The sequence below is a fragment of the Choloepus didactylus genome, chromosome 1 (assembly GCF_015220235.1).
Source record: "Choloepus didactylus isolate mChoDid1 chromosome 1, mChoDid1.pri, whole genome shotgun sequence".
NCBI classification, from domain to species: domain Eukaryota; kingdom Metazoa; phylum Chordata; class Mammalia; order Pilosa; family Megalonychidae; genus Choloepus; species Choloepus didactylus.
The window spans coordinates 185,892,368-185,917,487 of record NC_051307.1 but is presented as its reverse complement, the minus strand read 5'-3'; the positions used below and the strand labels follow the sequence as shown (position 1 = coordinate 185,917,487).

The 25,120-nt window shown below is 33.9% G+C and overlaps 1 protein-coding gene across 15 annotated transcripts in view; it reads left to right on the top strand.

Moving 5' to 3' along the window:
• Positions 1 to 25,120, top strand: part of CLASP2 (cytoplasmic linker associated protein 2) — a 279,413-nt gene that overhangs the window by 173,247 nt on the left and 81,046 nt on the right. For 2 of the 15 annotated variants that reach the window (XM_037846764.1, XM_037846863.1), the window contains 10 exons: positions 2,560 to 2,622; positions 3,565 to 3,671; positions 5,387 to 5,410; positions 6,746 to 6,990; positions 8,205 to 8,268; positions 12,820 to 12,822; positions 15,755 to 15,918; positions 16,578 to 16,656; positions 16,771 to 16,821; positions 21,711 to 21,854. In XM_037846764.1, the coding sequence (XP_037702692.1) occupies positions 2,560 to 2,622; positions 3,565 to 3,671; positions 5,387 to 5,410; positions 6,746 to 6,990; positions 8,205 to 8,268; positions 12,820 to 12,822; positions 15,755 to 15,918; positions 16,578 to 16,656; positions 16,771 to 16,821; positions 21,711 to 21,854 (944 nt within the window). The remainder of the gene's footprint in view (positions 1 to 2,559; positions 2,623 to 3,564; positions 3,672 to 5,386; positions 5,411 to 6,745; positions 6,991 to 8,204; positions 8,269 to 12,819; positions 12,823 to 15,754; positions 15,919 to 16,577; positions 16,657 to 16,770; positions 16,822 to 21,710; positions 21,855 to 25,120) is intronic. The other 13 variants (XM_037846822.1, XM_037846795.1, XM_037846829.1 and 10 more) reach the window with 8 other exon arrangements.

The window sequence follows — 25,120 nt, the reverse complement described above, 5'->3', positions numbered from 1 at the left end:
ATATATCACCAGGTTGCTCTGTGATGATTTAGAACACTCCATTAAACCAGAAACACAGACATGGATATCCTCACCCCTTATTGTTTGTGTTCTGGCCCCAGTTGTCAGTCTCCCTCTCTCCCTCTGCTCTGTGGGAAGGTATCGGGGGAAAAAAACTGTTCTTGTGTCACTAAGGTGATATATAGTAAATACTTTGCCCGAGTTATTTTTTAGTTCAGCTATAATAGTCTTAGTTTGTGGAGTGTATATACATACAAATATATATACATAAATACATACATACAAGGTACATCCTTATGTATATAGATTTTAAAAGTTGAAGTAAGTCCCGTATTTGTATAAAATAAGCATACAACCTTGAGAAGCTGAGGAAAGTAGCATATTGGTGTGGTCGTAGAGTCCTACAGTCAGATGACCTGGGTTCATATCCCCATTCTGTAACCTTTTTATGCCTGAGTTTTCTCATCTAGAAAATAAGGATAATAATAGCACCTCCTTTTTAGGATTGTTTTGAAGACTCTATAAATGAGAGAATATAAGAAAAATCCCTCAGGGCAGTGCCTGGCATACAATGAGGACTCAATTTCATGGTTGTCTTTGTCCTCATTACAACTACTGCTCCACCACTGCTTCCTGCATCTCTAATCACTTCATCCTGGAAAGCAGTTTCATTATGCTAGTGACAAGCATCTCAGAGTTCTTTAATGGTATAACAACTGTATTTGTATAATGCTGATACTACAGAACTACTGAAAAATGTGAAGATAATCATGAAGAAACCAAAACATGTTTTTGCACCATTTAAACCTTATAGTCAGAGATTAGCGAAAATTTATGGCAATTACTAATACCTTAAAAAGCTAACATTGTTAACGTGCCTATTTCTTAAGAGATATTAGTTATTAATTTTCTAGATTCATCTCAAAACCTCCAAATTAAATTTGGATTTAAAATTTAATTACTTAAATTTTACTTTTAGAGCAAGCTGTTTTCTTGATTCTAATGTAACTTCTTATTTGGGCTAAAGTTGATTAATAACACCTTTTAATAACATCATTTTAGAAGAATTAATTTTTATAGCTCTTTTATTTACATATGGATGCTGCATTTCACAGGTATAGTGTAGCATTCCCTGAGATTAAGTTATCCTCCCCATTCCCATTTTCTGTTATGTTTGCCTGCATTCTGTTGCCCTTAGTTTATTTGTATATTTGATGGAATTCTTTTGTCGACTGTGACTCGAATATTGCTTTTCAGCCAATGAATCCCATTCAGTCACAGTGATAATACTGGCACAAGGCCAGGGTGAGGGCCCCAAAGTATCAAAATAAATCAAAGCTGAACTTCTCTGGAACTTGTACCCTTTGTTTCCATTTACTTCTAGAACAAGATTCAAAAAAAGGCTTAGTTTATTACAAACACATGAGTGGTACCTCTTACTTGCTAACTTAATTATAATTTCCATAAAGTTTTCAAAGATTTTCATTCACTGGGTATTTCCATATTTGTTCAATTCTTCTCACCATTTTAGAAATTATTTCTGTTAGGTAAAATTAAAACATCTATATTAATACATGATACTAATGACACCAATCGCTTTTCAGGGGCTGATTAAATATTTTGTGAAACATTCTCTGTTTAGTCCTTTCTCCTCATTAAGATTTGTCCTGTGGCAAAGGAAAGAGTGATTCATGTAATAAATGGAATTTAATAGCTTTAATTAAAATATCTGAAAAAGAATAATTTTTAAAATAAAAGTAATGTATTTTTTCTTATTTGTTTCTGTGTGTTAGAGAAAGATTTATGTTATGAAAATCAGGATTTTAAGATCTAAAATGCAAAATATATTAAATTTAAAGTCTAGAGCAAATATATAGGGGAGAAATCACAAATTTCTAATTTTTTTGGTTATGTTATAACTTTTGGTATTCAAATGTACTTTGATATTTAAATAATCTGATACAGAATGCAGAGTTTATGAATCATTATGGAAAATATTTATGTTGTCTTAAATGAAGTATGTTCTCTTTTGAACAATCTGAAGGTGAAACATATAACTGTTTAAGAACAAGGGCCTTGGAAAAGTACAAATACTGAGGTCCTTCATTTACTGTGTGGCTTTGATTCAAATTATTAACCTCTCTATGCTTTAGTTTCCCCATCTGTAAAAATAGAATAGTAATAACTGCCTCATTGGGTGTCAGGATTAAAGGGCATAAGATTATTATTAGTTACTAGTTACCATAGTGGTTTTTTTTTTTTAAACTACAATGTTTGTTTATTTGTTTCACACTTGTACTTTTGACATTTGTTTCCATTTGAATACTTAATTTCTGTCTCTTATAGACCTCTGTCTTCTGTCCACTTAGGTGTAAGATATGTTTGTGTCAAGGGTGATATTGTAATGCTAATGTTCAGTAGCCCTATATGGCAATATTCTGATCCTTAACTATTAACAGTAATACCAGTGTTAACTAACTCCCTTGCCTGACTGTAGAGCTGCCACTATTCCTTGTTTCTGTAGTAATAGATGAGGTTTGTATGGTCCTGTTATTCCAGCCTCCAGACACCATTCCAGATCTACTGGTGCCCTCTACGCCCCTGATGTGTATGGGGCCTCAGGTGAAGGATGAGTACATTTTCACTATCATCTGTGCATTCATCTCAGATTTTTGTCCTTTTTTGTTTCATTGAATAATATTCATGTTTTAAAATAGCTGTTTTTTTATTTAAATTTAATTTGTTGTAGAATAACTCATTTTTTAAATTTTTTTTTCTTTTCCCCCAAGTAACTTTTTCCCAGTCAACAACCTTATTTGAACATTTTTCTCACTGGAATATGGATGCTTTCCTTTACTATAACCTAAGTTATGCCATTTTTAATTGTAGAATTGTTTTATGTTCTTAGTTATGTACTTCATCTTTGTACATGTTTCAAAAAAAAAAAAAAAAAAAAAACCAAAATGGTGGATGAAGTATTTTAATTGTAAATGATGGTATAGAAAACAGTAAAGGGGAAGAATCTATCTCTGGTTTGTCTTCCTGTACCTCAGAATGCCAGGCACAAATGATAGGCCTCACTTATAGAATTAAAGCAACCTATCTTGAATGACAGAGGGTAATAGTTAGAACTTTTTTTCCTTGTAATTCCTTGTGTGACTTAGTTGAGATCCCTAATCATTACTAGTGTGAGAATTAATCTTTGTTCTGAATTACTCTGTGGTTCACCCATGGAGAGATGAGATTTGTCTCACTGATAGAGCTGGATTAATTACAGGGCTATAGACTAGCAATTCCTTAGTATGCCAGCCATGCTTCTTCTATCTACCTGGTCATAAATGAATCATAGCTACTATTCTTTAATTTTTTTTTCCACGTCAATGATGTAAATTGCCTTTACCCTTTTATTTTACCAAAAACTAAATGTGCCCAGAGAATACATTATTGCTTTTAAAATGCTTTGCCCCATTGGTTTTCCCCCGCCCCCATAAAAGTTTTAAAGTGTCCCAACCTGATACATTTTTTTACTCTCTCACAATAGTTTTCCTTCTTTGTCTGAAATAGGTCCTGGGTATGGGATCAGCCAATCAAGCCGACTGTCATCCTCTGTCAGTGCCATGCGAGTCCTGAACACAGGCTCCGACGTGGAGGAGGCAGTAGCAGATGCCTTGGTATGCTTCCTCATTTCCTTATCATTCTAAATATTCCCATTGTGAAGCTGATGTACGTGTAAGCCAGTGCTCTAGTGTGGTAAAGGGATGAGAGAATTCTTGTGGATTATGTCTAGGAAGGTAAAATGTGGGCTCTCATTAGACTTCTGCAATGTAAAAAGTAGAAGAATATAATTAATCCTTAAAGTTTATTAATTGTTCAGGGTTTTAAGCCAGGGCCAATAGATATTGATGGTGTTTCAGGAATATAAATGTTGATATATTTTATTTGGTAATAGTACTTTATGTGCTATAGTATATTGAATGAAGGCAAGAGCAGGTAGATTAGTGTATAAAAATGTACACTTACAAGCATGTAATTTCAAGGTTAGCTTAACCTTGAGTATTTGGAGAATGCTTTTATTTGTGGTAAAATTTGTTTAGTCTTTTATTTTAATTTTCTGAACTGAAAGAAGGTAGAGCTTTAAGACAAATTGTAATTAAGATGCCTTCCTTGCTCTTTATACCCAACACATTAAACGATAAAGCTTAACAACAATAACCTACAGATTCATGTTAATTTGTTGAAAGAGTGCTGTACATATATCATTGTTGTTTTCTTTCATTTATAATTATGAAAAAGTATCATTTGAAACAATGTATTTATTTGGCTTTTGACATTTCCCAAGTCAATTAGGTGTGACACTTCCTTTTGAATTATCATACTAATCCTATGTTTGAGAATCATTTACTCACTTCCTTAACTAGAACTTATGAAAGGCCTTGTCTTTGTTTTGAAATTAAAAATATGCTATACATTTAAAAATGTAGATCATATCTTAACTGGTGTTGACCTAGTATAGTTCTCACCACATGAATTTGAAAAACAAGTTTTTGAAAATATCCATGAGTTTAGCTGTAATTTATTAAATTTAATTACATGTATGTAGTTCTGCTCTAACATCGTCTGTCTGCTGAATTTTTCCATTTACCTCAGCCATTTGATTACTTTTTTTTGGTAAATTAATACAACTAAGTAGGGTTTTTGTTCTCTTGGACGTGGAATATATTGATCACTTCTTATTTTGATATTAAATTTGTCAGATGTTTTAAATGTACTATTCCTTATCAATATATTTCTCAAATTGTATTTTCTAGCGTTTTTTTAAAATTGGTTGATATAACAGTTAAATGTTGCTTGCATATAATTTTATGACTTGAATGGGGATTATCCTTGAACTATTAGTTATTATACTAAGACATTTTATTTGAATTATATGAGGTATATTTAACCACCAAGGCTAAAATCTGAATCCCAATAATCTGATTCTGTCTACTTCCTTTATTTGCATACCATAGATATTCCAGTTACAGCTACCAGTATTTAAGAAAAAATTTTTCCATCTATTCAGCCCAATTTAGACCTGAGTAATATCATAGAGATTAAAATTAACTTTGGAAATGGCAAAAGAAGCCAAATAGGAGGTACACTTGAGTTTCTTTGGGGAAACTGGTTGTGGGAATATTTTGTCTTTTAGATATTTCTCTTTGGACTAAAAGTTATTAGCAAGATAAAAGACATAGATTGCTAATAAGCAGTGCTCTTGTATCCATATGTTAAAAGACTTAATGTTTCTCATCATGGGCATTGTTAAAAATGCCTATTTCACTGTGCTTTTTAGCAAAATGTTCTTCATTATTTTCAATTTTTCTCTTTAAAAATTTACTGCTCTCAGCTCTTAGGAGACATGCGGACTAAGGTATAAATATTGCTGTTTTCTGACATTATATGATAACAACTTTTTTCTCTTTTGCTTCATCAGTTTAACAAATGATAATCATCTGTAAAAAATTAAATTGGAAGTAATAATTTTTAGATATACATCTGTTTTTCTGAACTTGATTATCAATAAGGTGATAATGCTTGTATAGTGTTTCCAATGGGGTTACTAGTCCTTTAAGCCAGACTGCTTCATTTATATAGAGGTGAGATTATTTATGCTGATTTCTAATACAAAACTGATCCTGAAGCCAACATAGGATACATCACAGTATTACCACGTTAGTGGTAATAAATTTTGGCGCCTGATTTGCAAAAGAATGCAAAGTTGGTGTCTCTGAATCAATATGAGACATTTAGTAATGAAAATATCATTTTAGAACTATTATGAATTAGGTTCAAATCACATTTCTTTTAGGTTTTATTCTTTGGAAACTTTATAGCCACCTGGAATTATTTTAAATTATTGTGCTTGACATGTTTCATAGAAATGTCTTCACCATTCACCCAACCTAAATTCAAATATTAGATTACATAAAGGTTTGTTTCCAACTCTCCCAAGGGAAATCTTAAGTTATTTATTTTCTCTCATTTTACTTTTAAGATGTAAGGTTGGCAGTTACATATATTAAATAATTAGCTTTATATGTTAAGAAATCAGAGGAATCTGAATATGTTTTCTCATAATTATTGATATAAACAGCATAGATACATCAAAAAAGCATGGAGAATCCTTCAAGGAGCTTGCATCCTAAAAATAATAATAGTAAGCTAAAGAGGTTCTCATTTTGTTCTCTGGATTTTACTTCTCTAGCAGACATGAGGGTTGGGTGCATGGGAAGGAAGAGGGCAAAAGAAATGATAGAGAAAGAGAAGGTAGAGAAGAAAAATATAATCGCACATGGGGGAAAACATGCATTTTTCTGATCCATTGGACTCATCCTATAAAAGGGTAATATCACTTTCTTCTTACCAACTTAAATTTCTAGTTTAGTTTCTGTTAATTTATATTATAGTTTTTCTTGGTTCTCAGTCTGAAAAAGGAGAAAGAAAAGGAAAAGAATTTTAGCATTTCCCATTCCTGTATCTGAGCTTCCATATTGTCTTATTCTCCTTCTACTGCTTTTAAAGAATATTTCATCTTCTGCTAACTTCCCAAACATATTTTCTGAAGAAAAAGTAAATATCACAATGATTAGTAGTATTCTTTGCACTGATTTTAAAACAAGAATCGATCATTTTGTGGTCAGTAGGAATTGCTAAATACGAAAATATTCTTTAAGCTACCATTAATGTGATTCGTTATATATAACAGAAAAAACCTGCTCGAAGAAGATATGAATCATATGGAATGCATTCAGATGATGATGCCAACAGTGATGCATCCAGTGCTTGTTCAGAACGCTCCTACAGTTCTCGAAATGGAAGTATTCCTACATATATGAGACAAACAGAAGATGTGGCAGAAGTCCTCAATCGATGTGCTAGTTCCAACTGGTCAGAAAGGAAGGAAGGCCTCCTGGGTCTGCAGAACTTATTAAAAAATCAGAGAACACTAAGGTGAGATATGAATTGTCTGCCAGGTGTACTTTTTGACTTGACTTTGCTTCCATAATGCTTTCGAAATACTGGTATAGGAATAGATTAGTTCTGAATTCTCAGAAGGTGGCTTCAAGATATTTTTCCCAAGCCTCAGTCTTTTAGAACCTTCCATATTATAGTTTACGAATTTTTTTAGATTCACTTGCAGTGTTATATAAACATTTTTAAAGGAAGCTTTTTATTATAAATATGTTAAATGAAAAATTGTCGGTTTCTAAAATTAAAATAATAAAATGCACATAATAATAAAGCATATTTGTATGTTAGAATTAATTCCTGGTGAGTTTATTAGTGAGAGGACAGAATTTGTTTATACTCATTCAAAATGAAGATACAGTATCCCTAAGGACAGAAATGTGTTTGTTTTGGGTGGGTGGTTTTTTTGTTTTGTTTTATTTTGTTTTAGTTTCCTTTCCTAATGGCTTTTGCTTGCTTTAATCCCCCTACATTCTTCATTCTTCTTATCTATACAAAGTTTTATACCTCTATATTCTACCCTTTTACATAACCTAGTTACAGGTAATCGTAAGTTTGAGTGTGGTGGAATATAAAGGGCTACTTCCTGATTGACAGCTGTGATACTAGGGTTTGATTTACTATAGCTTTATTTTAGGACATGTTAGAACTATATAATTTAAAATAAATGTTTATCTATGTACCACTTAATATATTTTCACATGTTCATATCATACTTAATAAAGCTCTGGAATAAATCATAATATTGTTCCCAAGCCTCTCAAAATTAGGTTAATATTAGGTTCAGTGTGTCATTTTAAATGGCAAGGTAGTAGTTACAATATTTTAGAAAGATTTTAGCTCCTAAATGACAAAATTAAAGAAAAAATCTTGACACTTAAAAGGGTAAGATTCGTGTCCTGGGAATGTCACTTGCAACATTTCCCCTGTCATAACTACATTAATGAAATATGTTTGCATTTTTTTCATGTAACTTTCAAATTTTAAAACAGTATGTTTAGCAACAGAATTTTGTTGTATTTAATAACTTTGTATTTAGCCCTGACTCACCTTGACTGCTGCTATACATTTATCAGTTTTGAGGGCTGAATTAGTACCTTTTTTTTTTTAAAGAAGCCTAATTATATGTAAGATTACTTTTAAATGACTTCTTCCTACAGCAAGTTAATTAATTAGCTGCATTATTGTTTTGGCAGTCGAGTTGAACTGAAAAGATTATGTGAAATTTTCACAAGAATGTTTGCTGATCCTCATGGCAAGGTATGTTTTGGTATTTTAAGATTATTTACTCTCAGAAGGTTTTATTGTGTATGGTCCAAAAAAGAAGTAAAATAAAAGCCATTTTTGTTATATTATTGCCCGAAATTGATAATAATATTTTCAAGTGATTGAAATTAAATATTCAATATCATGTATAGTTTAGCAATTGCTGTCCAGTAAACCATTCACGAGTGTCTGGAGATAGATTTTCCAAGATTAAAACCTGAAGCGTATTACAATGTGGATGACCCTTGAGAAATATTCATAAAATTATAATACATTTTAACTCATGATGTAATTAGTTAGTGTGGGTACATTTTATATTACTAAGAATATTGTACTATTTGTAAAGGAAGTAATTGGGGTAAGTTGAAAAAAGTTTATAGCATTTTATTCAGTTTTTTTATTTCTGTGATTATTTATTACAATGTTAATGTAAATTTAATCTTACCTTGAAAGAACAGTGAGATAACAATTAATTAACAAAAAATGGCTTTGGTAGTAGTATAAAAGAAGTATTTGTATATTACAACTAACCCATAAAATAGTTTGGTAGTAGTATAAAAGAAGTATTTTGTATATTACAACTAACCCATAAAGATTTCCAGAACTTTGTTCAGTTTTCAATGTTGATTAAATTATATTTGATTACTTACGCATGATATGCTTGCATACTCTGAAATTTTGGGTTGTCTTGATGGATTGTGCTGTTATAAAAATATGTTCCTTTATTCTGTTCCGGCAACATATTTGACAATTGCAAAACTTTTATTAGTGTCTTCCTTTGGGTACAAGTGTCTGCAGGAGAATTTCTAACCTAAATGAGAGAGAGCTATAGAATGGAAATTCTAAGAAAAACAGTAATGAATTTCATGTTACTGTTTTTTTAATTGTCTTTACTGTTCCACACATCACTTCCTCATTTTTTTTCTATTTTTAATATTTCCATTACTTACAACATTACTTAAAAATTTTAAACCTACTTTAAATATAAATGAAAATGCAGCAAAAAACTTAAATCCAGTGGAGGGCATACTTAATTATTGAAATAATTGCTTATACTTTAAAACAATGATTTCAAAGGGTTATCCTTAACCGGAAAGTATATTTATGTATCTGAGAATGAAGAGCCCATTAAAAGACAAGGATTGAAATACACTGGGTAACTAATTGGTTTACTAAAATTTTTTAAAATTTGTAGCTTTCAAACTAAACACGTACCCAGCCACACTGTTTTACGCTGATATTTCTACCACTAATTACTCTGTAGGGCTCACTTTAACACGAAAATTTCTATAAATTCTGGAAAGATTTTTGATATGTTTAGGTGTCAGTCTAAGCCAAAGGAGGAAATAATATGATCTGTATGAACCTGTTTTATTAATAATGTTTTAATTACTACCCATACAACTTTGAAGAATATATTTTAAAACATCTTTAATGAGTGATATAAGTCTGCCCTACTGGAAAGTGTAAGACTGAGGCTGGATTTAATTCTTAAAATCACAGGTTCTGATTTTTTGGTTAGAGCAATAATGCAATTTAATTGGATGTCCAGGATCTAAATAGTAATAAAGAAAAATGTTATTGAAAATAGTCCCTTGGAGATCAAGTTTGATTTTGGTAGAGGACCTGAACCAAGCAGAAATGTTTGTCCTCCTTTAATAGATGTATTGAACCAGCTGCAGTTCTTATTGGCATATCTGGTTTTGTTTGTTTACTTTAGTTTTTTGTTTTTTGTTGTTGTGTTTTTTTAGTCAGTTCAGTGAAGAAATATGATGGGAAGATTTTTGTTCATGTGTTTTTGTTTGGCTTTTGTTTAGTGATTGTCAGTCAGAGACTCTGCCAATAATAGAATTCATTAAAAATAAACTGGTTATGTTACCATAATGTGCTGAGTCAAAAATGGTAGGGTTTGATTTTGCAATTTTGCATAAAATCCTGATATTGAAATAGCAGATATGCACACCACTCTCCCTTTTGTATGTATCTTTATAGAGTACCAGTAGTTTTATCTTCAGGATCAAGCAGCTAACATTTTTGGATTTGTACTTTAACAGCAGTTGGCAAACTTTTTCTATAAAGAGCCAAATAGTAAATATTTGAGGCTTTGTAGGCCATAATAGTCTCTGTCGCAGCTGCTCAGTTCTGCCATCATAGCACAAAGGCATCCATAGACAACGTGTAAACAAATGAGTGTGGCTGTGTTCCAATAAAACTTTACGTACATTGAAATTTTGATTTTCATTTAATTTTCATGTGCCATTAAATATTCTTTTTATTTTAAAAAAAAACATTCTTTGTTTACCAGTTGTAGTTTGCCAACCCCTGTAAAAATGATCAACTCTTGATCATTGGCACTAAAAATAGAGAAAGATATTCAGGAACCTGTATTCTTGGGATAGGAAAGCTCATGCCAGTGTTCAAAGATTAGAACTTTTGAAGGGAAACAATGTACGGGCTCCTGCTGGGTGAAATCAGACAGCCTTGTGGATTCCTGCCTTTCTCTATTTCTGATCTGTGATTTTGGCTAAGTGCTCAGTGCTGTCTGGTAATCCTCCCCATCTCAGCTATCTTTTCTGCTGTCTATGGCAGCTACATCAAAAATGGTCTCACTTCAAAATTCCAGCTCTGTTTACCCCCCATCTCTTGTCCCAAGCATAGCATACGTCCTTGCGTCTTACCTCACCATGCAAATAGAAGGCACCAAGCAGAAACTCCACTTCCTGCCTCCAAACCAGCAAGCCTAACTGCATGTGAACCCATTCTTTCTACCTTCCCTCCTAGTGAAATGGAAAGAGGTCTCATCTCAAAGCTATGTTTTAGGTACTTAAATATGTATCCTCTTTCTTGTTAATATGATTTTATCTGATTGTTCTTCCAGAAACATCTCATGAATTCCGATTTTCTAATTGACGTCTTTTTTGTTTTCATCTTCACTGTGAGTTTATTCTGTCTTCAGTATGTATTTTCTGTCATATTAAGGAATGTAGTGTGGGAGAGGAGGAAGAGGTGTGTTTTCTTGTCTGTCATGCCTAATCTATTCTCACTGCTAAATCAGGACACAATTTCCTTTTGCTTTTGCACCCCTCCCCAGCCCTCATCTCTAAATTCTCCTCCTCACTGCATCCTTGAGTAATCTTCTCTACTTGTTTAAAACCGTATAGTAACTATCCATTGTCCTCAGGAAAAGTCTCCAAAGCAAGCCTATCATTTTTGCTTATCATTCCCTCCTCACTCTCATCCCAGCCTGAACTATGTTCATTTCCCAAAATGAGTCATGTTTTTCCTTATAGTCTTTAAATATGCTGTGAGAGGCAGTTCTTTCTTCCCCAACCCAGCGTCTTTGGGGCCTCCACTTAGCAAGCACCTCTTCTTCAAGCCTGCGTAGATCTCCACTCAGAATTGAAATTGCTTGTCTGTAACCTCAACTGTTCTGAAAACTTATTGGGCTGAAACTCTATAGAATGGACCTAAGTATTGGGGAGGTGCCTCATAACATAAACATTGGTTGGGTGGATTTCTCTTTGTCCTTTAATGTTGAAGTCATAATTTCAGTCTATGTTCAAAGCTTCTGGGTATATATCTCAATAAAACTGAATTTAAAAAAAAGCTTCTGGGTAATAACTAGCTTCCATTGTAAGTGAAAGTTGTCTTCATTTCTCCCAACATGGTTGAGACCACCTGCTGTCCCCAGCAGAAATAAAACATTTTGGAAACCAGGTTGTGAGCAGCAACCCCATCTCCTTTCAGCTAGGATTGGCTTCTCCAGCCTCCAAAAAGTTCTCCTCTTATGTTCTTTTAGCATAAGTGTCTGGGTCCAACTAAAACAAATATCAGGCAAGCTCCAATATATAGTCTAAACATTCCAGAAAGGAAAGACTTGGAAAGAACTCTGAATACAGCAGAAGTAGATGCTGGATTTTTCTGGGACAGGGTAGTATGATTTATCCCACTTAGAAGATCATACTTGGTCTCCTGAGGAGATCTCCAGGCAGCTCAGCTGCCTCAACAGTCCTTGAATCAGGAGATACTGACACACATCTTGTCTGTCTATTCAGACAATAGTAATTGTTCCAAGCCTTCATAGATGTTATTTAACTAGTAAAAATATTGCTATTGAGAAAGAAAAGAGGGAGAGAAAAAAGAAAATTCCAGGTGCTGTTTTAGAACTAAATGTTGGCGATTTCAGGAATAGGGGTTGGTGTCTATTAATCTTGAGTTCTTTCTAGAAATTGAGCCTCAAATATAGTAGTGACTAGAAAAGGTTTTATTGTTTTGGTTTGTTTTGTTTTTTAATTTCCTTGGCAAGGAGGTGAGACAGAAACGCAGGAAAATCACATGTTCTTCTCCCATACTATTCATTTAACTCTTGCTTTAAAAACTATTTTGAGTTTATCATAAAACTTTGAAAAACATTTGTCACTTTTATTTTCTAAGTGTTTTTCTCCCATACAGGAACTTTGCATTGATGGCAACTAATTTGTGTGTTTTTCTGTTTTTTCTTTTTTTCCTTTTGCATGCTGTCCCCTGTGTTGGAACTCTCAATAGAGAGTAAGTTGGTTCAATATTTGTTGGAAAGCTAACTCTACTGCATGACTGTGAAATTAACCCTTTTTCTCTATTTTCTCTCCCGAAGAGTTCATGCAGTGTTGGACACTTTGCAATCTACGAAACGCTATTTGCAGTTATGCAAACTGTGATTCTGTTTGGAGATGTGCTTTTTAATCTACTAATTAATCTAATTTGATTATGTCCTTCTGTTCTATATTTGATGACTGGCACACCTAAGATTTGAATGAATTTTTAAAAAGACTACCTCAACTGTAACAGCTCAAAGATTTTAACTTTTTCCACTAAAGTGCAGTCGTGAGATGTGTGGGATTATGAATTGATTTGATTGAAGATTGCTTTACTTTAAAAAGTAATTCCCAAGTTACATAATTGTTTTAAAAAAATTAGCTCCCTATCTCCCTATATGTACTTTTTAGTATTCTATTCCTGTCATTCCATAAAAGCAAACAGCAGTTTACAGAACAATAATTCTCAATTTTCTCTTCTGAAATAAAATTATTATCCCTAGTATTAGTATATCCACTTCCCACTTTCTCCTTTAATCATGGATAAGGAAATGGGAGAGTATCAGTATCTGACAGTGAACTTTTTGTGGTAGGGCCATCAAATAAGAAATTTCATATGAAATTTCTAAAATGTATTTTGGATGTATGTATATGTGTGTGAGAGAGAGAGAAAAAAATCATTTCGTGAATATCATTGACAGGATATAAGTATTTTTGAAAAATGATAGTACAATCTATATGTAAAATACTGTGTAAGTAACATGCATTCATTTTTATCCAGTATACTCACTTCCATATCTATATATGAGTATACAATATATTCACATTTTATCTAACCAAACGTAGGTTTTGCCTATTTTAGTGTGACAAGAAAGGGCCTCCCAAGAATGAGCAGAGTGAATGCAGAAGTGAGAGATACCAGAAAGTTTATAGCAAAGAGAAAGAAGTTAATCTTGGCTGAAATGAAGTACTTATACATCTTCCTTCTCCTTGAAGGAGAAGGCTTGTCTATCCATTATAAAGCGAATTTCCCTTAAGAGAAAATCCTTATTCTTTAAGGAACTGTCCCTACTCATTCAGTGAACAATTTTTTATTGGGTCCTTAGCCTCTAATAATTTAGAGTTTGTTCTAATTGGTGATACAAGAATATATAAAATATAGTCAGCGTCCTCAATTGATATATGTTCCAGATGAGAAATAGAGAGTACCAGTATTAGTTCCAAGTAGGAAAGATCAGTGCCTAGTGTCTGAAGTGGTCCAAGCAGGATTCTTGGCAATCAATTAAGAAATTTCATATGAATTTTCCAATATGTATTTTGGATGTGTGTGTGTTTGGATGTGTGTTAGGTAACTACTCCTACCAGGGCCAATTTGAAGCTGCCAGTCAATTCACAAAATTCCTGAATATCTAACAATAGATTCTCACAGCAAGTACAAGCCAGCTCCAGCCAACCCCTGGACAGATTTGCCAGGCATTAGTGAGAGTAGATACTAGATTTGTCATAGACGAGGTCTAGTGAAGTTCCCCAGCAGTACCTTGGCCATGAGGACAAGGCCAAAGAAAGTTTAAGTGTAACAGTGGGCCAAGTTTGGAATAGAAGAGAAGCCAGGTTTTCCAGGGGAGAACTGGGGTGTGAGTTAGAGAATCTGCATTGTGATTGAGAACAGTGTTGAAGCAGACACTGCCTGGACCAGAGAGTACAATAAAATTGAAAGTAGTCCTGGTTTCTGCTTTTACAAATATAGCATATCTTCGGCAGACAGCTAAAGTATATTTTCTACGTTCTAACTCCAATTCAAATGTTAAAGCTTAATTATAATTATGTTAGAGAAAATCCTCCATTTTTAACATAGAATAAGTGGAGTTCATATATAACTATATAAAGGAAATTCAAGAAATAAAATACACATTGAGAACAAAACTCTAATTCTTAAATTAGGATAATTTTGAGATATTTAAAAAGTTTTTATAATGTGATTGTAATTTAATTCATAATCCATCAGGACTGAGAAGTTTTTCCTCTTTGCCTAGAAGCAAATATTCTGATATGGTCTTGAGTTTCTTGTAAAGAGATATGACCTTGTTGTAGGTTAATTGTGTAAGTATTTTAATGAGATATATCATTTATGAATAACAGCTTCCCTTCATGTTTTAAAGAATTTTTTAAAACTACTAAATTAATACTGGAGCCAAGTACAAAACCCATCAATAGAAATGGAAATAAATAGCATGCCATCTAGGACTTTTTAAAAATCATTAAAATTTAGATGTAGACTGTTTCCTGACTTTATTTTATTTTAGGTATAGTTACAGTTATCCCAGATCATTTGAAATTACTTTGGGGGCAGTTAAATTAAAAATGTTTCTCATACCGAAAAGTTTGTGACTCCTGTCATTTTGAGAAATCTAAGAATTTTCTAATTATTAGCCCATTGTATCTTATAAATTTTAGACTTTAAGGTAGCTGTCAGCATAGCCATCCTCTGATTTACTCAATGCCACTCTTCCAAAAAGCTGAGAGCAAGTGAGGCTATATGGGTAGTTCCTTTTCCTGAATTTCAGATAAAATGGAATTCATATTTAACCATTTTTAAGTTTTGGTATCATTGACAACCTTAGGTGTGCCAGCCATTATGGCCAAAGTTTCTTTACCAAGTGATGCTGCATGGAATAGCTAATTGTTGAACTTCTGCAGAAGTTGGATAACAGTTCAAATATACTCTTGTATCACAGAGTCCAATGAAAAGCAAGAGAGATTGTTTTTCCGCTTGGCTGCCAGTGGCTGTGCCTCTGATTCCTGTATTCCTTTCTATTTCAGTTTTGAATTGAGCATAGAGGTCAATATTTCCTCCTTTCTCTCCCCCCTCCCCTTTGCCTTCCCCTTTCCTTTTATATCAACTGTAGGTGTTCAGCATGTTTTTGGAGACACTGGTGGACTTCATACAAGTCCACAAAGACGATCTTCAAGATTGGTTGTTTGTACTGCTGACACAACTACTAAAAAAAATGGGTGCTGATTTGCTTGGGTCTGTTCAGGCAAAAGTTCAGAAAGCCCTTGATGTTACAAGGTAATATTTTCTTCATATGTTTCAAGTTTACCTGATAGTAATCAGGAATATTTAGTTCCTGTGTTAAAAGTAAAGATTCTTTAGTCCTTTAAAATAATTTCAACTGCACAGACTCCGTTTGAAAATCCTTAATGATGACCATTCACGTGGTATATTTAAAGTATTTCCTAATTTTAAAAACAGTGTTTCATTATGCATTTAAATATTCAAAATATTTTTTTCAGAGTATTTCAAACCAATGATATATGTTTACTTTCTTATGTAGATTGTTGAAATGACTTATTTCAAGTATCCATTTAGTAAATCAAGATACATCTAGTATTCAGATGTTAGGTGTAGAGAAGCATTTCTGAAAATGTTGCACTTTTTATTGAATTTTTTTTCTGATTATATTTATGGTTTAGGCATGATAGATGACTGTTTTTTATTGTGTAGGGTTTTAATCCCATACTAGGTAAAAATTCAGATGATCACATTCTTCTGGGAATAGCTCTTATTTTATACTGTAACACATAGGCTGTACCACATACAGAACTTGTTTTCATGCATGCTTTTGAATGACATTCTTTTTTTTGTATTAAGCATGGTATTCTCTTAAGTTTGCTAAATGCTTACTTACTTGATGACTTATTTTTTATTTTGTTTTGGTCTTATTTTAGGGAATCTTTTCCAAATGATCTTCAGTTCAATATTCTAATGAGATTTACAGTTGATCAGACCCAAACACCAAGCTTGAAGGTAAAAATTTAAAGTCTTTTGAAGAATTTGTATTAATAAAGTTATGTTGATATTTGTATTTCTGTCACATGAGAAGCTGTTCAATCAGTGGATTTTGTTTTTGTAAACTTTCAGACAGTCAAGCCACCACTTCGGGACCAGCTTCACTCTTTTTGGAGCTCTAAGGTTTTTTTGTTTGTTTTAATCTGCATTATTTCTTTTCTAAACTCTCTTTACAAACTCTGCAGTGTTTCGGATAATGTTTGTTTGCATCTGTATTCAACTACTAACCTTTGTAAGCATTTTAAGCATGCAGATACTTGATTTCAAATATTATTCAAATGCCAGACTATCCTTTGGTGAGGCTTACTGGGGATACACCTTTAGAAGGCATCTTAAGTATGGCCATCTAACCCTGAGCTGGTAATGCAAACTTGCTCTATATAATCTTACCTAATTTTATGTTTGTGATTTCCCAATACTTTTTACTTTAATTTTAGGAGTTTTTTTGGGTATTTTGGACTAAATATCAGCTTTGCCTTTGTATTCATTTTATTAAACAAAAGAATTTCAAGTTTAATTTCAGTGCTATTCTCCATTTCTCCTTAAGTGAAATAGCAACATTTATTTGCAATGTGATATTTCTAGTATGTGCATAAAATTTGCAATAAGAATTAGCTTTCTCAGTTATTTGTGAACATTTTCCATTTAACTGATGTGAAAACTAAGTGGATTCCAATTTGTGATTTAAAATGATTCGAAATTTAAGGTAAAAGAAAAATTATTGAAGATAAAAGAAGAGCCTCTGAAATCTTTACCAAAGATATTTTTTAATGAGTTAATTTTAAATGAGATTAAAGTCAGGGAAATAACAAGCATATGTGCATATACAAGCCTTATTTTTTCTGCTCTATTCTGCACGAAATATATTAGCACAAGCATTACTGCCCAGGATTGATTTTTCCTTAATTTTCTGGATATGATTTTGCCTCAAAAATCCAAATATGTTTCTTCCCATGGTTCACTTACACTCAAATAATGGTATTTTCTCAAAGCTGCATTGTGAAGGGGGTTCCATCTGTTTTGATTTTGAAAAGTGACTTACAGAAGAATAAATATATATATTTATTGGGTACATTTTAAGTTCAAGACATTGTGCTAGACATTCCCGGGAAAGAAGACATTTGTATCATTATTGGTTATAGTACACAATAAACTATTACAAGGATTTTGATACAGGTACTGGTGGTGGGTGTTCAGATGTTGTTGAAAATGTACGTAGAGATATTGCGTGAGCCAGTGGAAAGAGAAATCTAAACCAGCTTAAGAAAATAAGGGTGATAAATGAGTTGTTAGGAGAGAATGAAGTTGCTGAGGGCCTGCAGAGAAAGACAAAGAGAAAAATGAAACGGGAAACAGACAAATTAAACTTAGCTTTCCTATTAGAAAACATTATGCTGGAAACTAGAATCATAGACTGCTTCTCTAAAAGCCTAAATATATCTCAATATTTTCATATGTAAATACACAGAAAGTAGCAAAGCCATAGGGAAAAATCACTCTTCAGTTGATGTTTTAAGATAGCAGGGACAGTTATCTTGGAGCCATACTCTGTGCCAAAAATAAAAGTAACTTTCGGGTGGTTGACAGAATTGAGCATAAAAAACTTAACAGTTATAGAAAAACATGAATAACCTGCGTAAGAGATCTAGAAAAATTCTTGCTTGAAAAAACAATGGCTCTTCCAGATAAAAAGATGGATTTTGTATAAAATTTTAAATCTCTCATAGTATGTCATGTGATTAACTGTCAGAAAGGAAACAATATAATAGGGGGAAATGGCAGTCCAAAATGACTTTATTTGAATTAGTAATATTTTAAAAATGAGAAATGTAATTTTTGTTAACCTCTTTTTCTGGGTTTCCCAAAAACGTTGAAGAATTATACATAACTCAGCACCTAGTTTTTTTTCCTTCTCTGAAAAACAGTGGATGTTTCCATTATTAAAATTATAGACTATGCATGACTTTGTAAAATATGCTGCTAAAATGTACGTTTTCAAATGATTATGTATGTATTGTGGTTATTTTGCCTATCACTATAATAAACACACCTATTCTTTGAGACCCTTTCAGAACTTTGTATGCCTCTGTAATTGCTGACAGTGCAAGTAATTGACTCTCAGAGCAAATAGATATATTCAGTTACTGTTTTTGACAAATTAAAAACAAAATACATTGGACATTGGTGTTCATTTTTTTTTTTTAATTAAAAACAAGAATATTTTATTGCTTAGAGCTAAGTTGGAAACTACTATTTTCACTAATCCATAATCAAATTTCAAATGATTTATGAAAATAACACACATGCTTCAAAATATAGGTACAAGTTTAAGATCAACCAGGGCTTCTGGTTTATTTTCCTTAGTACAACAAGACTACACATTATTTTTTGTTGTTGTTGTTGTTTTTGTTGTTTTTTTTAATTACCTCTTTTTTTAATCAACTATATAAAAAATTTAAAAAAAATACTATCAAAAAACATTTCAATTCTTTATTATAGTCACCTTTCAGATAAGGTAAGATAGCTTCAAGAATCCAATTATGTTGCCATGATTTAGTTGGGCCTGCCACTGCAAAGCTAACCAGAAGTCTTTCTCTGTCCACTGCACATTTTACCCAGGATGTCTGATAGGTCAATTCTTGTTGTTTTTAGTTCATGTCTTAAAAGTTATAATTACTTCTTAAAATTCATACATTATAAAGTGAAGAATGTAATTTGAACCTTTGTTTTTTAACTGGAGCCAACAAAGGAAAAACGTAGAAGAGTCAGAACTTTTTTGTTTTCCCTGAAAATCTGTTATTTATTTTGGTACAAAAGAATAAACCCTCAATCCATAGAGAGTGTTTTCATATTATTGTAGAGCAACATTACAGAATAGGAATACCTGCTACCAGCTCCAAAGATTCACATATGTTTTAGAAAAAAGTCAATGCTATTTGGATTCAAACAGACTTCGGAGGAATAGGTAATAACTAAGTATCTCCCTCTCCTGATTTTCCTTAATTTTACTAAGTTATCACTGGGAAAGCTAATGGTTGGGCTGTCACATAGTTATACCAGTATCTGGTAAGGTGATGAAACCAGCTATTTGAATACAGCCAAACTATTAAAATACGACATTTTGTTATCCTTAATCTCATCTGTTTCTGGGGTAAGAGGATTCTATTATATACCTCATGGGCCAGTGACAGGCCAAACTTGAGTTATAATGCTTCAGTTCCTTTTGGTTATAATTGCAAAAGAAGCTATCAAATTCTTGGATATTTGACATCTCTTAGAAAGAAACAAGCTAGGAAGCACATTGGTAATCTGGATTTTCTTAGGGGAAAAAGATGTACTCCAGGAGTCCAGTTGATATGCTATTAACATTAAAATAACCATACCTGGGTTGGCCAGTGAGTTCAGTCATATGATTGATTTACCATCCCCAGATCTTTAGGTAACATATCTGAATTGAGTTCTCATTGTAAGGTCATGGCTTCAACTCCATCAACTGTGATTATCTTCTTTGGTATTAATACTTTTTAGTTCTTACCAGGTATAGTAGCCACTGCCTGGTAAAACTTTGCCACAAAGTTGGGTTCCAGCTGCCTGGCAAATCCATTGCACTCCTACTCAGCCCAACCATGAAACCACTGATCCAAAAGATGTAGCTAGCACTACAAGATAAAAGGTGGTTAGTTTGCCCCAGTTACACAAAGCTGCTCCAGACCATGCAACAGTGGCTGTAATTTTCCTGGCACCAGCTTCTGTTGGCAGCATTCACCATGGGACCTGACCAACTAGCAAACCAGTGCAAAATGACATTTATTGTCTAGGAAGTGATGTAAGACATCAGGGGAGGGGGAGTTAGTATACTGCCCGGTATTGAGGAAAAAGGAGAAAGGAAGGATCATGGCATCAAAAAGGAAGATGATTCCAGTGCCATCTTCCCTTCTCCCCTTTCGTCTCAGAGGGTACCTGGAGATCATCACAAGAGTCCTTATACTCCAACTATTGCTGCCACTTTCGTGTTGTTTCCTGAAAACCCTAAGCAGGGCCAACTGGGCCAAAGAGTCAGATTTAGTATTTTACCTTCTACATATTAACCTGGCATGGCTTACCAGCGACTTTACTTGGATTGAGTGAGAAACATAAAAAGGAAATAATTTATTTAATTTCTTTTATTGTCAATGTTATTTTTTCATTTTCTGTTTTCAAAAAATAATCACTTAATGTGAAAGGAAATGAAATAAGCTTCAGTGGCAGAGAGATTCCAAAACGAGCCGAGAGATCACTCTGGTGGGCACTCTTACGCACACTTTAGACAACCTTTTTTAGGTTCTAAAGAATTGGGGTAGCTGGTGGTGGATACCTGAAACTATTAAACTACAACCCAGAACCCATGAATCTCGAAGACAGTTGTATAAAAATGTAGCTTATGAGGGGTGACAGTGGGATTGGGAATGCCATAAGGACCAAACTCCACTTTGTCTAGTTTATGGATGGAAGTGTAGAAAAGTAGGGGAAGCAAACAAACAGACAAAGGTACCTAGTGTTCTTTTTTACTTCAATTGCTCTTTTTCACTCTAATTATTATTCTTGTTATTTTTGTGTGTGTGCTAATGAAGGTGTCAGGGATTGATTTAGGTGATGAATGTACAACTATGTAATGGTACTGTAAACAATCGAAAGTACAATTTGTTTTGTATGACTGTGTGGTATGTGAATATATCTCAATAAAATGATGATTAAAAAAAAAAAAAAAAAAAAAAGACACCAGGGATCGTTTTGGGGTGATATAAATGTCCTTAACTTGATTGTGGTGATGGTTGCACAACTGGATAAATGTACTAAAAACCGTTAAAACGGGTGGAGTTATGGTATATAAATTATACCTCAATAAAGTTGTTTTGAAAAAGCCTAAAAAAAAAAAAAAAAAAAAAAATAAACACTTAATGGTTTCCAAAATATTGTCCAGTTTCCCTCTCTGACCATCTGATCATCTTCTCTCATTGTGCTTACCTCTGCAGGTGAAGGTTGCTATCCTTAAATACATAGAAACTCTGGCCAAACAGATGGATCCAGGAGATTTTATAAATTCCAGTGAAACTCGCCTGGCAGTGTCTCGGGTTATCACTTGGACAACGGAACCCAAAAGTTCTGATGTTCGGAAGGTATATTTGATATAAAGTTTAGACAATTAATTGGAAAAGCAAGTCAATCATTTTAGATTGCCAGAGAAGGAATCAAAATTTTCAGGACATTACCAGTTAGCAGTGAGTTGTTTACCCAGTGATATGAAGAGCTCAACCTATATTTGTTTGTTTTTTTTAATTCTCTTCTTCTTTTAAGTTATTTTAAATATCATCCAGTTAATATTATTTTAAATATTATCCAGTTAATCGTACCTAGTTATCAAACTTGGGATCAAAAATAGCTGTCCTTGCCACAATTCTCCCAACCTCTAATCTTGTAACCATTTTAAATATTCCAAATCTTTCTCGTTGCATTTACTTACGTATTTCAAATAAGAGTTTACATCATTTCTTGTATCAACTGTTGATGATCAGTAGAAAGAATTTGCATTTTTACTATGCAGGTATTCACTCCTATGCCAAGTCACCTCTTCTGTCACCTTTAATAATTTGCCTCATTTATTTATTTTTTTATAAAAAATTTTATTTTGAGATAAATTCAAACTTACAGGAACAGTTGCAAAAACAGTACAAACCCCATATATATAGAACTCCAGCATACCCCGACTCCCCTCCCCCAATACCCCAATCCACCACCTTTAACATCCTGTCACACCACCATTTCTTTCTTTCTTTCCCTCCCTCCCTCTCACCCTCCCTCTCTCCCTCCCTATCATCCATCATCTATTGCTCTGTCTTCTGAACATATGAGAGCAAGCTGCACACATCTTTGAACATACACTATAATTCACATATACATTTCTTATGAACAAGAACATTCTTTTATGCAATCCGATTAAACGCAGCTAAGAAGTTCAAGAAATTCAACCTTGATACAAAGTTTACATTCTATATTTCCTTTTTTTTTTTTTTCCTTATGTCCCATCTGTGTCCCTTTGAGCCTCCTCTCCTCCATCCTCAGATCCCATCCAGGATCATCCTTGGCATTTAATTGTCATCTGTTTAGACTGTCTTTTTTTTTTGTTTTTTGTTTTTTTTTTGTTTTAATTGTGGAAACATATATATAGCCTAAATCTTCCCATTCCACCCCCTCCCTAGCATTCCATTAGTAGGATTAATCACATTTAGAATGTTGCAATGCTATCACCTTCCCACCATCCCTTTCTAGAACTTTCCCTTCACCCCAAACAGAAACCCTACACTCATTTCTTAACTCCCCATTGCCCCTTCCCCCACTTCCCGGAACCCCTACTCTACTTTTCATCTCTATGGTCATCTTCTCTGATACTTTCTTTATGTTTACTGTGGGGCTTAAATTTAACATCTTAAATCTATAACAATCTTGTTTTTCTTTGATACCAACTTAACTTCAATATGACACATAAACTATGTTCCTATACTCCCTCATTCCCCCACGTTTATGTAGTTCTTGTCAAAAATTACATATTTTACATTGAGTCCAAAACCACTGATTTGTCATTACAGTTTATGTATTTTAGATCCTGTAGGAAGTAAATAGTGGCGTTACAAATCAAAAATACAGTAGTATTGGTATTTATATTTACCGTGTGATCTTTAGTGATACCCTTTATTTCTTCATGTAGTTTCAGTCAATAGTTTAGTGTCCCTTCCTTTCAGCCTGCTCAACTCCCTTTAGCATTTCTTATAGGACTGATCTACTGGTGGTGAAGTCCCTCAGCTTTTTTCTCTGTCAGTAGGGCTCCCTTTAGTATCTGAATTAGGGCAGGTCTTTTATTGGCAAAATCTCTCAGCATTTGTTTGTCTGTGAAAAATTTAAGCTCTCCCTCAAATTTGAAGGAGAGTTTTGCTGGATAAAGTATTCTTGGATGGAAATTTTTCTGTCTCAGAATTTTAAATATGTCATGCCACTGCCTTCTCGCCTCCATGGTGGCCGCTGAGTAGTCACTACTTAGTCTTATGTTGTTTCCTTTGTGTGTGGTGAATTGCTTTTCTCTTGCTGCTTTCAGAACTTGCTCCTTTTCTTCAGTATTTGACAGTCTGATCAGAATATGTCTTGGAGTGGGTTTATTTGGATTTATTCTATTTGGAGTTCGCTGGGCATTTATGCTTTGTGTATTTATATTGTGTAGAAGGTTTGGGAAGTTTTCCCCAACAATTTCTTTGAATACTCTTTCTAGATCTTTACCCTTCTCTTCCCCTTCTGGGACACCAATGAGTCTTAAATTTGGGCGTTTTATTTTATCTTATCATATCCCTGAGATCTGTTTAGATTTTTTAGATTTTTCCCCCATTCTTTCTTTTGTTCTTTCATTTTCCGTTCTGTGGTCCTCGAAGAGGCTGAGTTGTTGTTCAACTGCCTCTAATCTTGTATTATGAGTATCCAGAGTCTTTTTAATTTGGCCAACAGTTTCTTTTATTTCCGTAAGATCATCTATTTTTTTATTTACTCTTGCAATTTCTTCTTTATGCTCTTCTAGGGTCTTCTTCATGTCCTTTATATCCTGAGCCATGCTCTTGTTGCCTGTCTGTAATTCTTTGATTAATTGTGCCAAGTACTGTGTGTCTTCTGAGCTTTTGATTTGAGTGTTTTGGTTTGGGTTCTCCATATAGTCTGATTTTATCATATGCTTTAAGATTTTCTGTTGTTTTTGGCCTCTTGGCATTTACTTTACTTGATCCCTAATTTGACAGAACTGCAACTTGGTGGTGTACACTTTCTCTAACCAGCAGATGGCGTCCATGAGTCACCTATTCCCCTCAAGTCAGTTTTCTCCCACTTTGTGGTGTGTGGGGGTCTGATTCTTGTGGGGTCCAATTGGTGCACCAAGTTTGGGTGTATTGCTGGTGCTGTCCGCCTGAATGTGGGGCGTGTGTCTGGGTGTTTAGACAGGCAGGGCAGCTTTAATAATCAGACCTCCCAGGTGTTTCCGGAGATTTAAGGCTGTTGCAGAAGCCTAAGCCTTCATTTCAGTCTTTCCATCGATTGTCTCTGCTGCTAACCCACAAGTCCTTGGTATTCGCGTAGGGTCCCTGGGATTTCTGAGCAGTTCCCCCTTCCCAGCTGTGCTATTCCAGGACCTCTACTGAGGGAGGGCTGCGCCACGTCACTAGTGTGCACCTGCCTGCCAGGGAAGCCCTGGGTCACTGGGCCGTGCAGGGGTGCTCCCAGCCTGCTTCAAAGATGGTTGAATGGGATGCGTTAACTTCCTCCATTTTGCACAGCTCCTCCCTCCCAGCTCCGGGACAATCAGCCGTGGGTGTATTACAGGCCACTGTCCACGGCCGATATTGTGGCTTGTGTG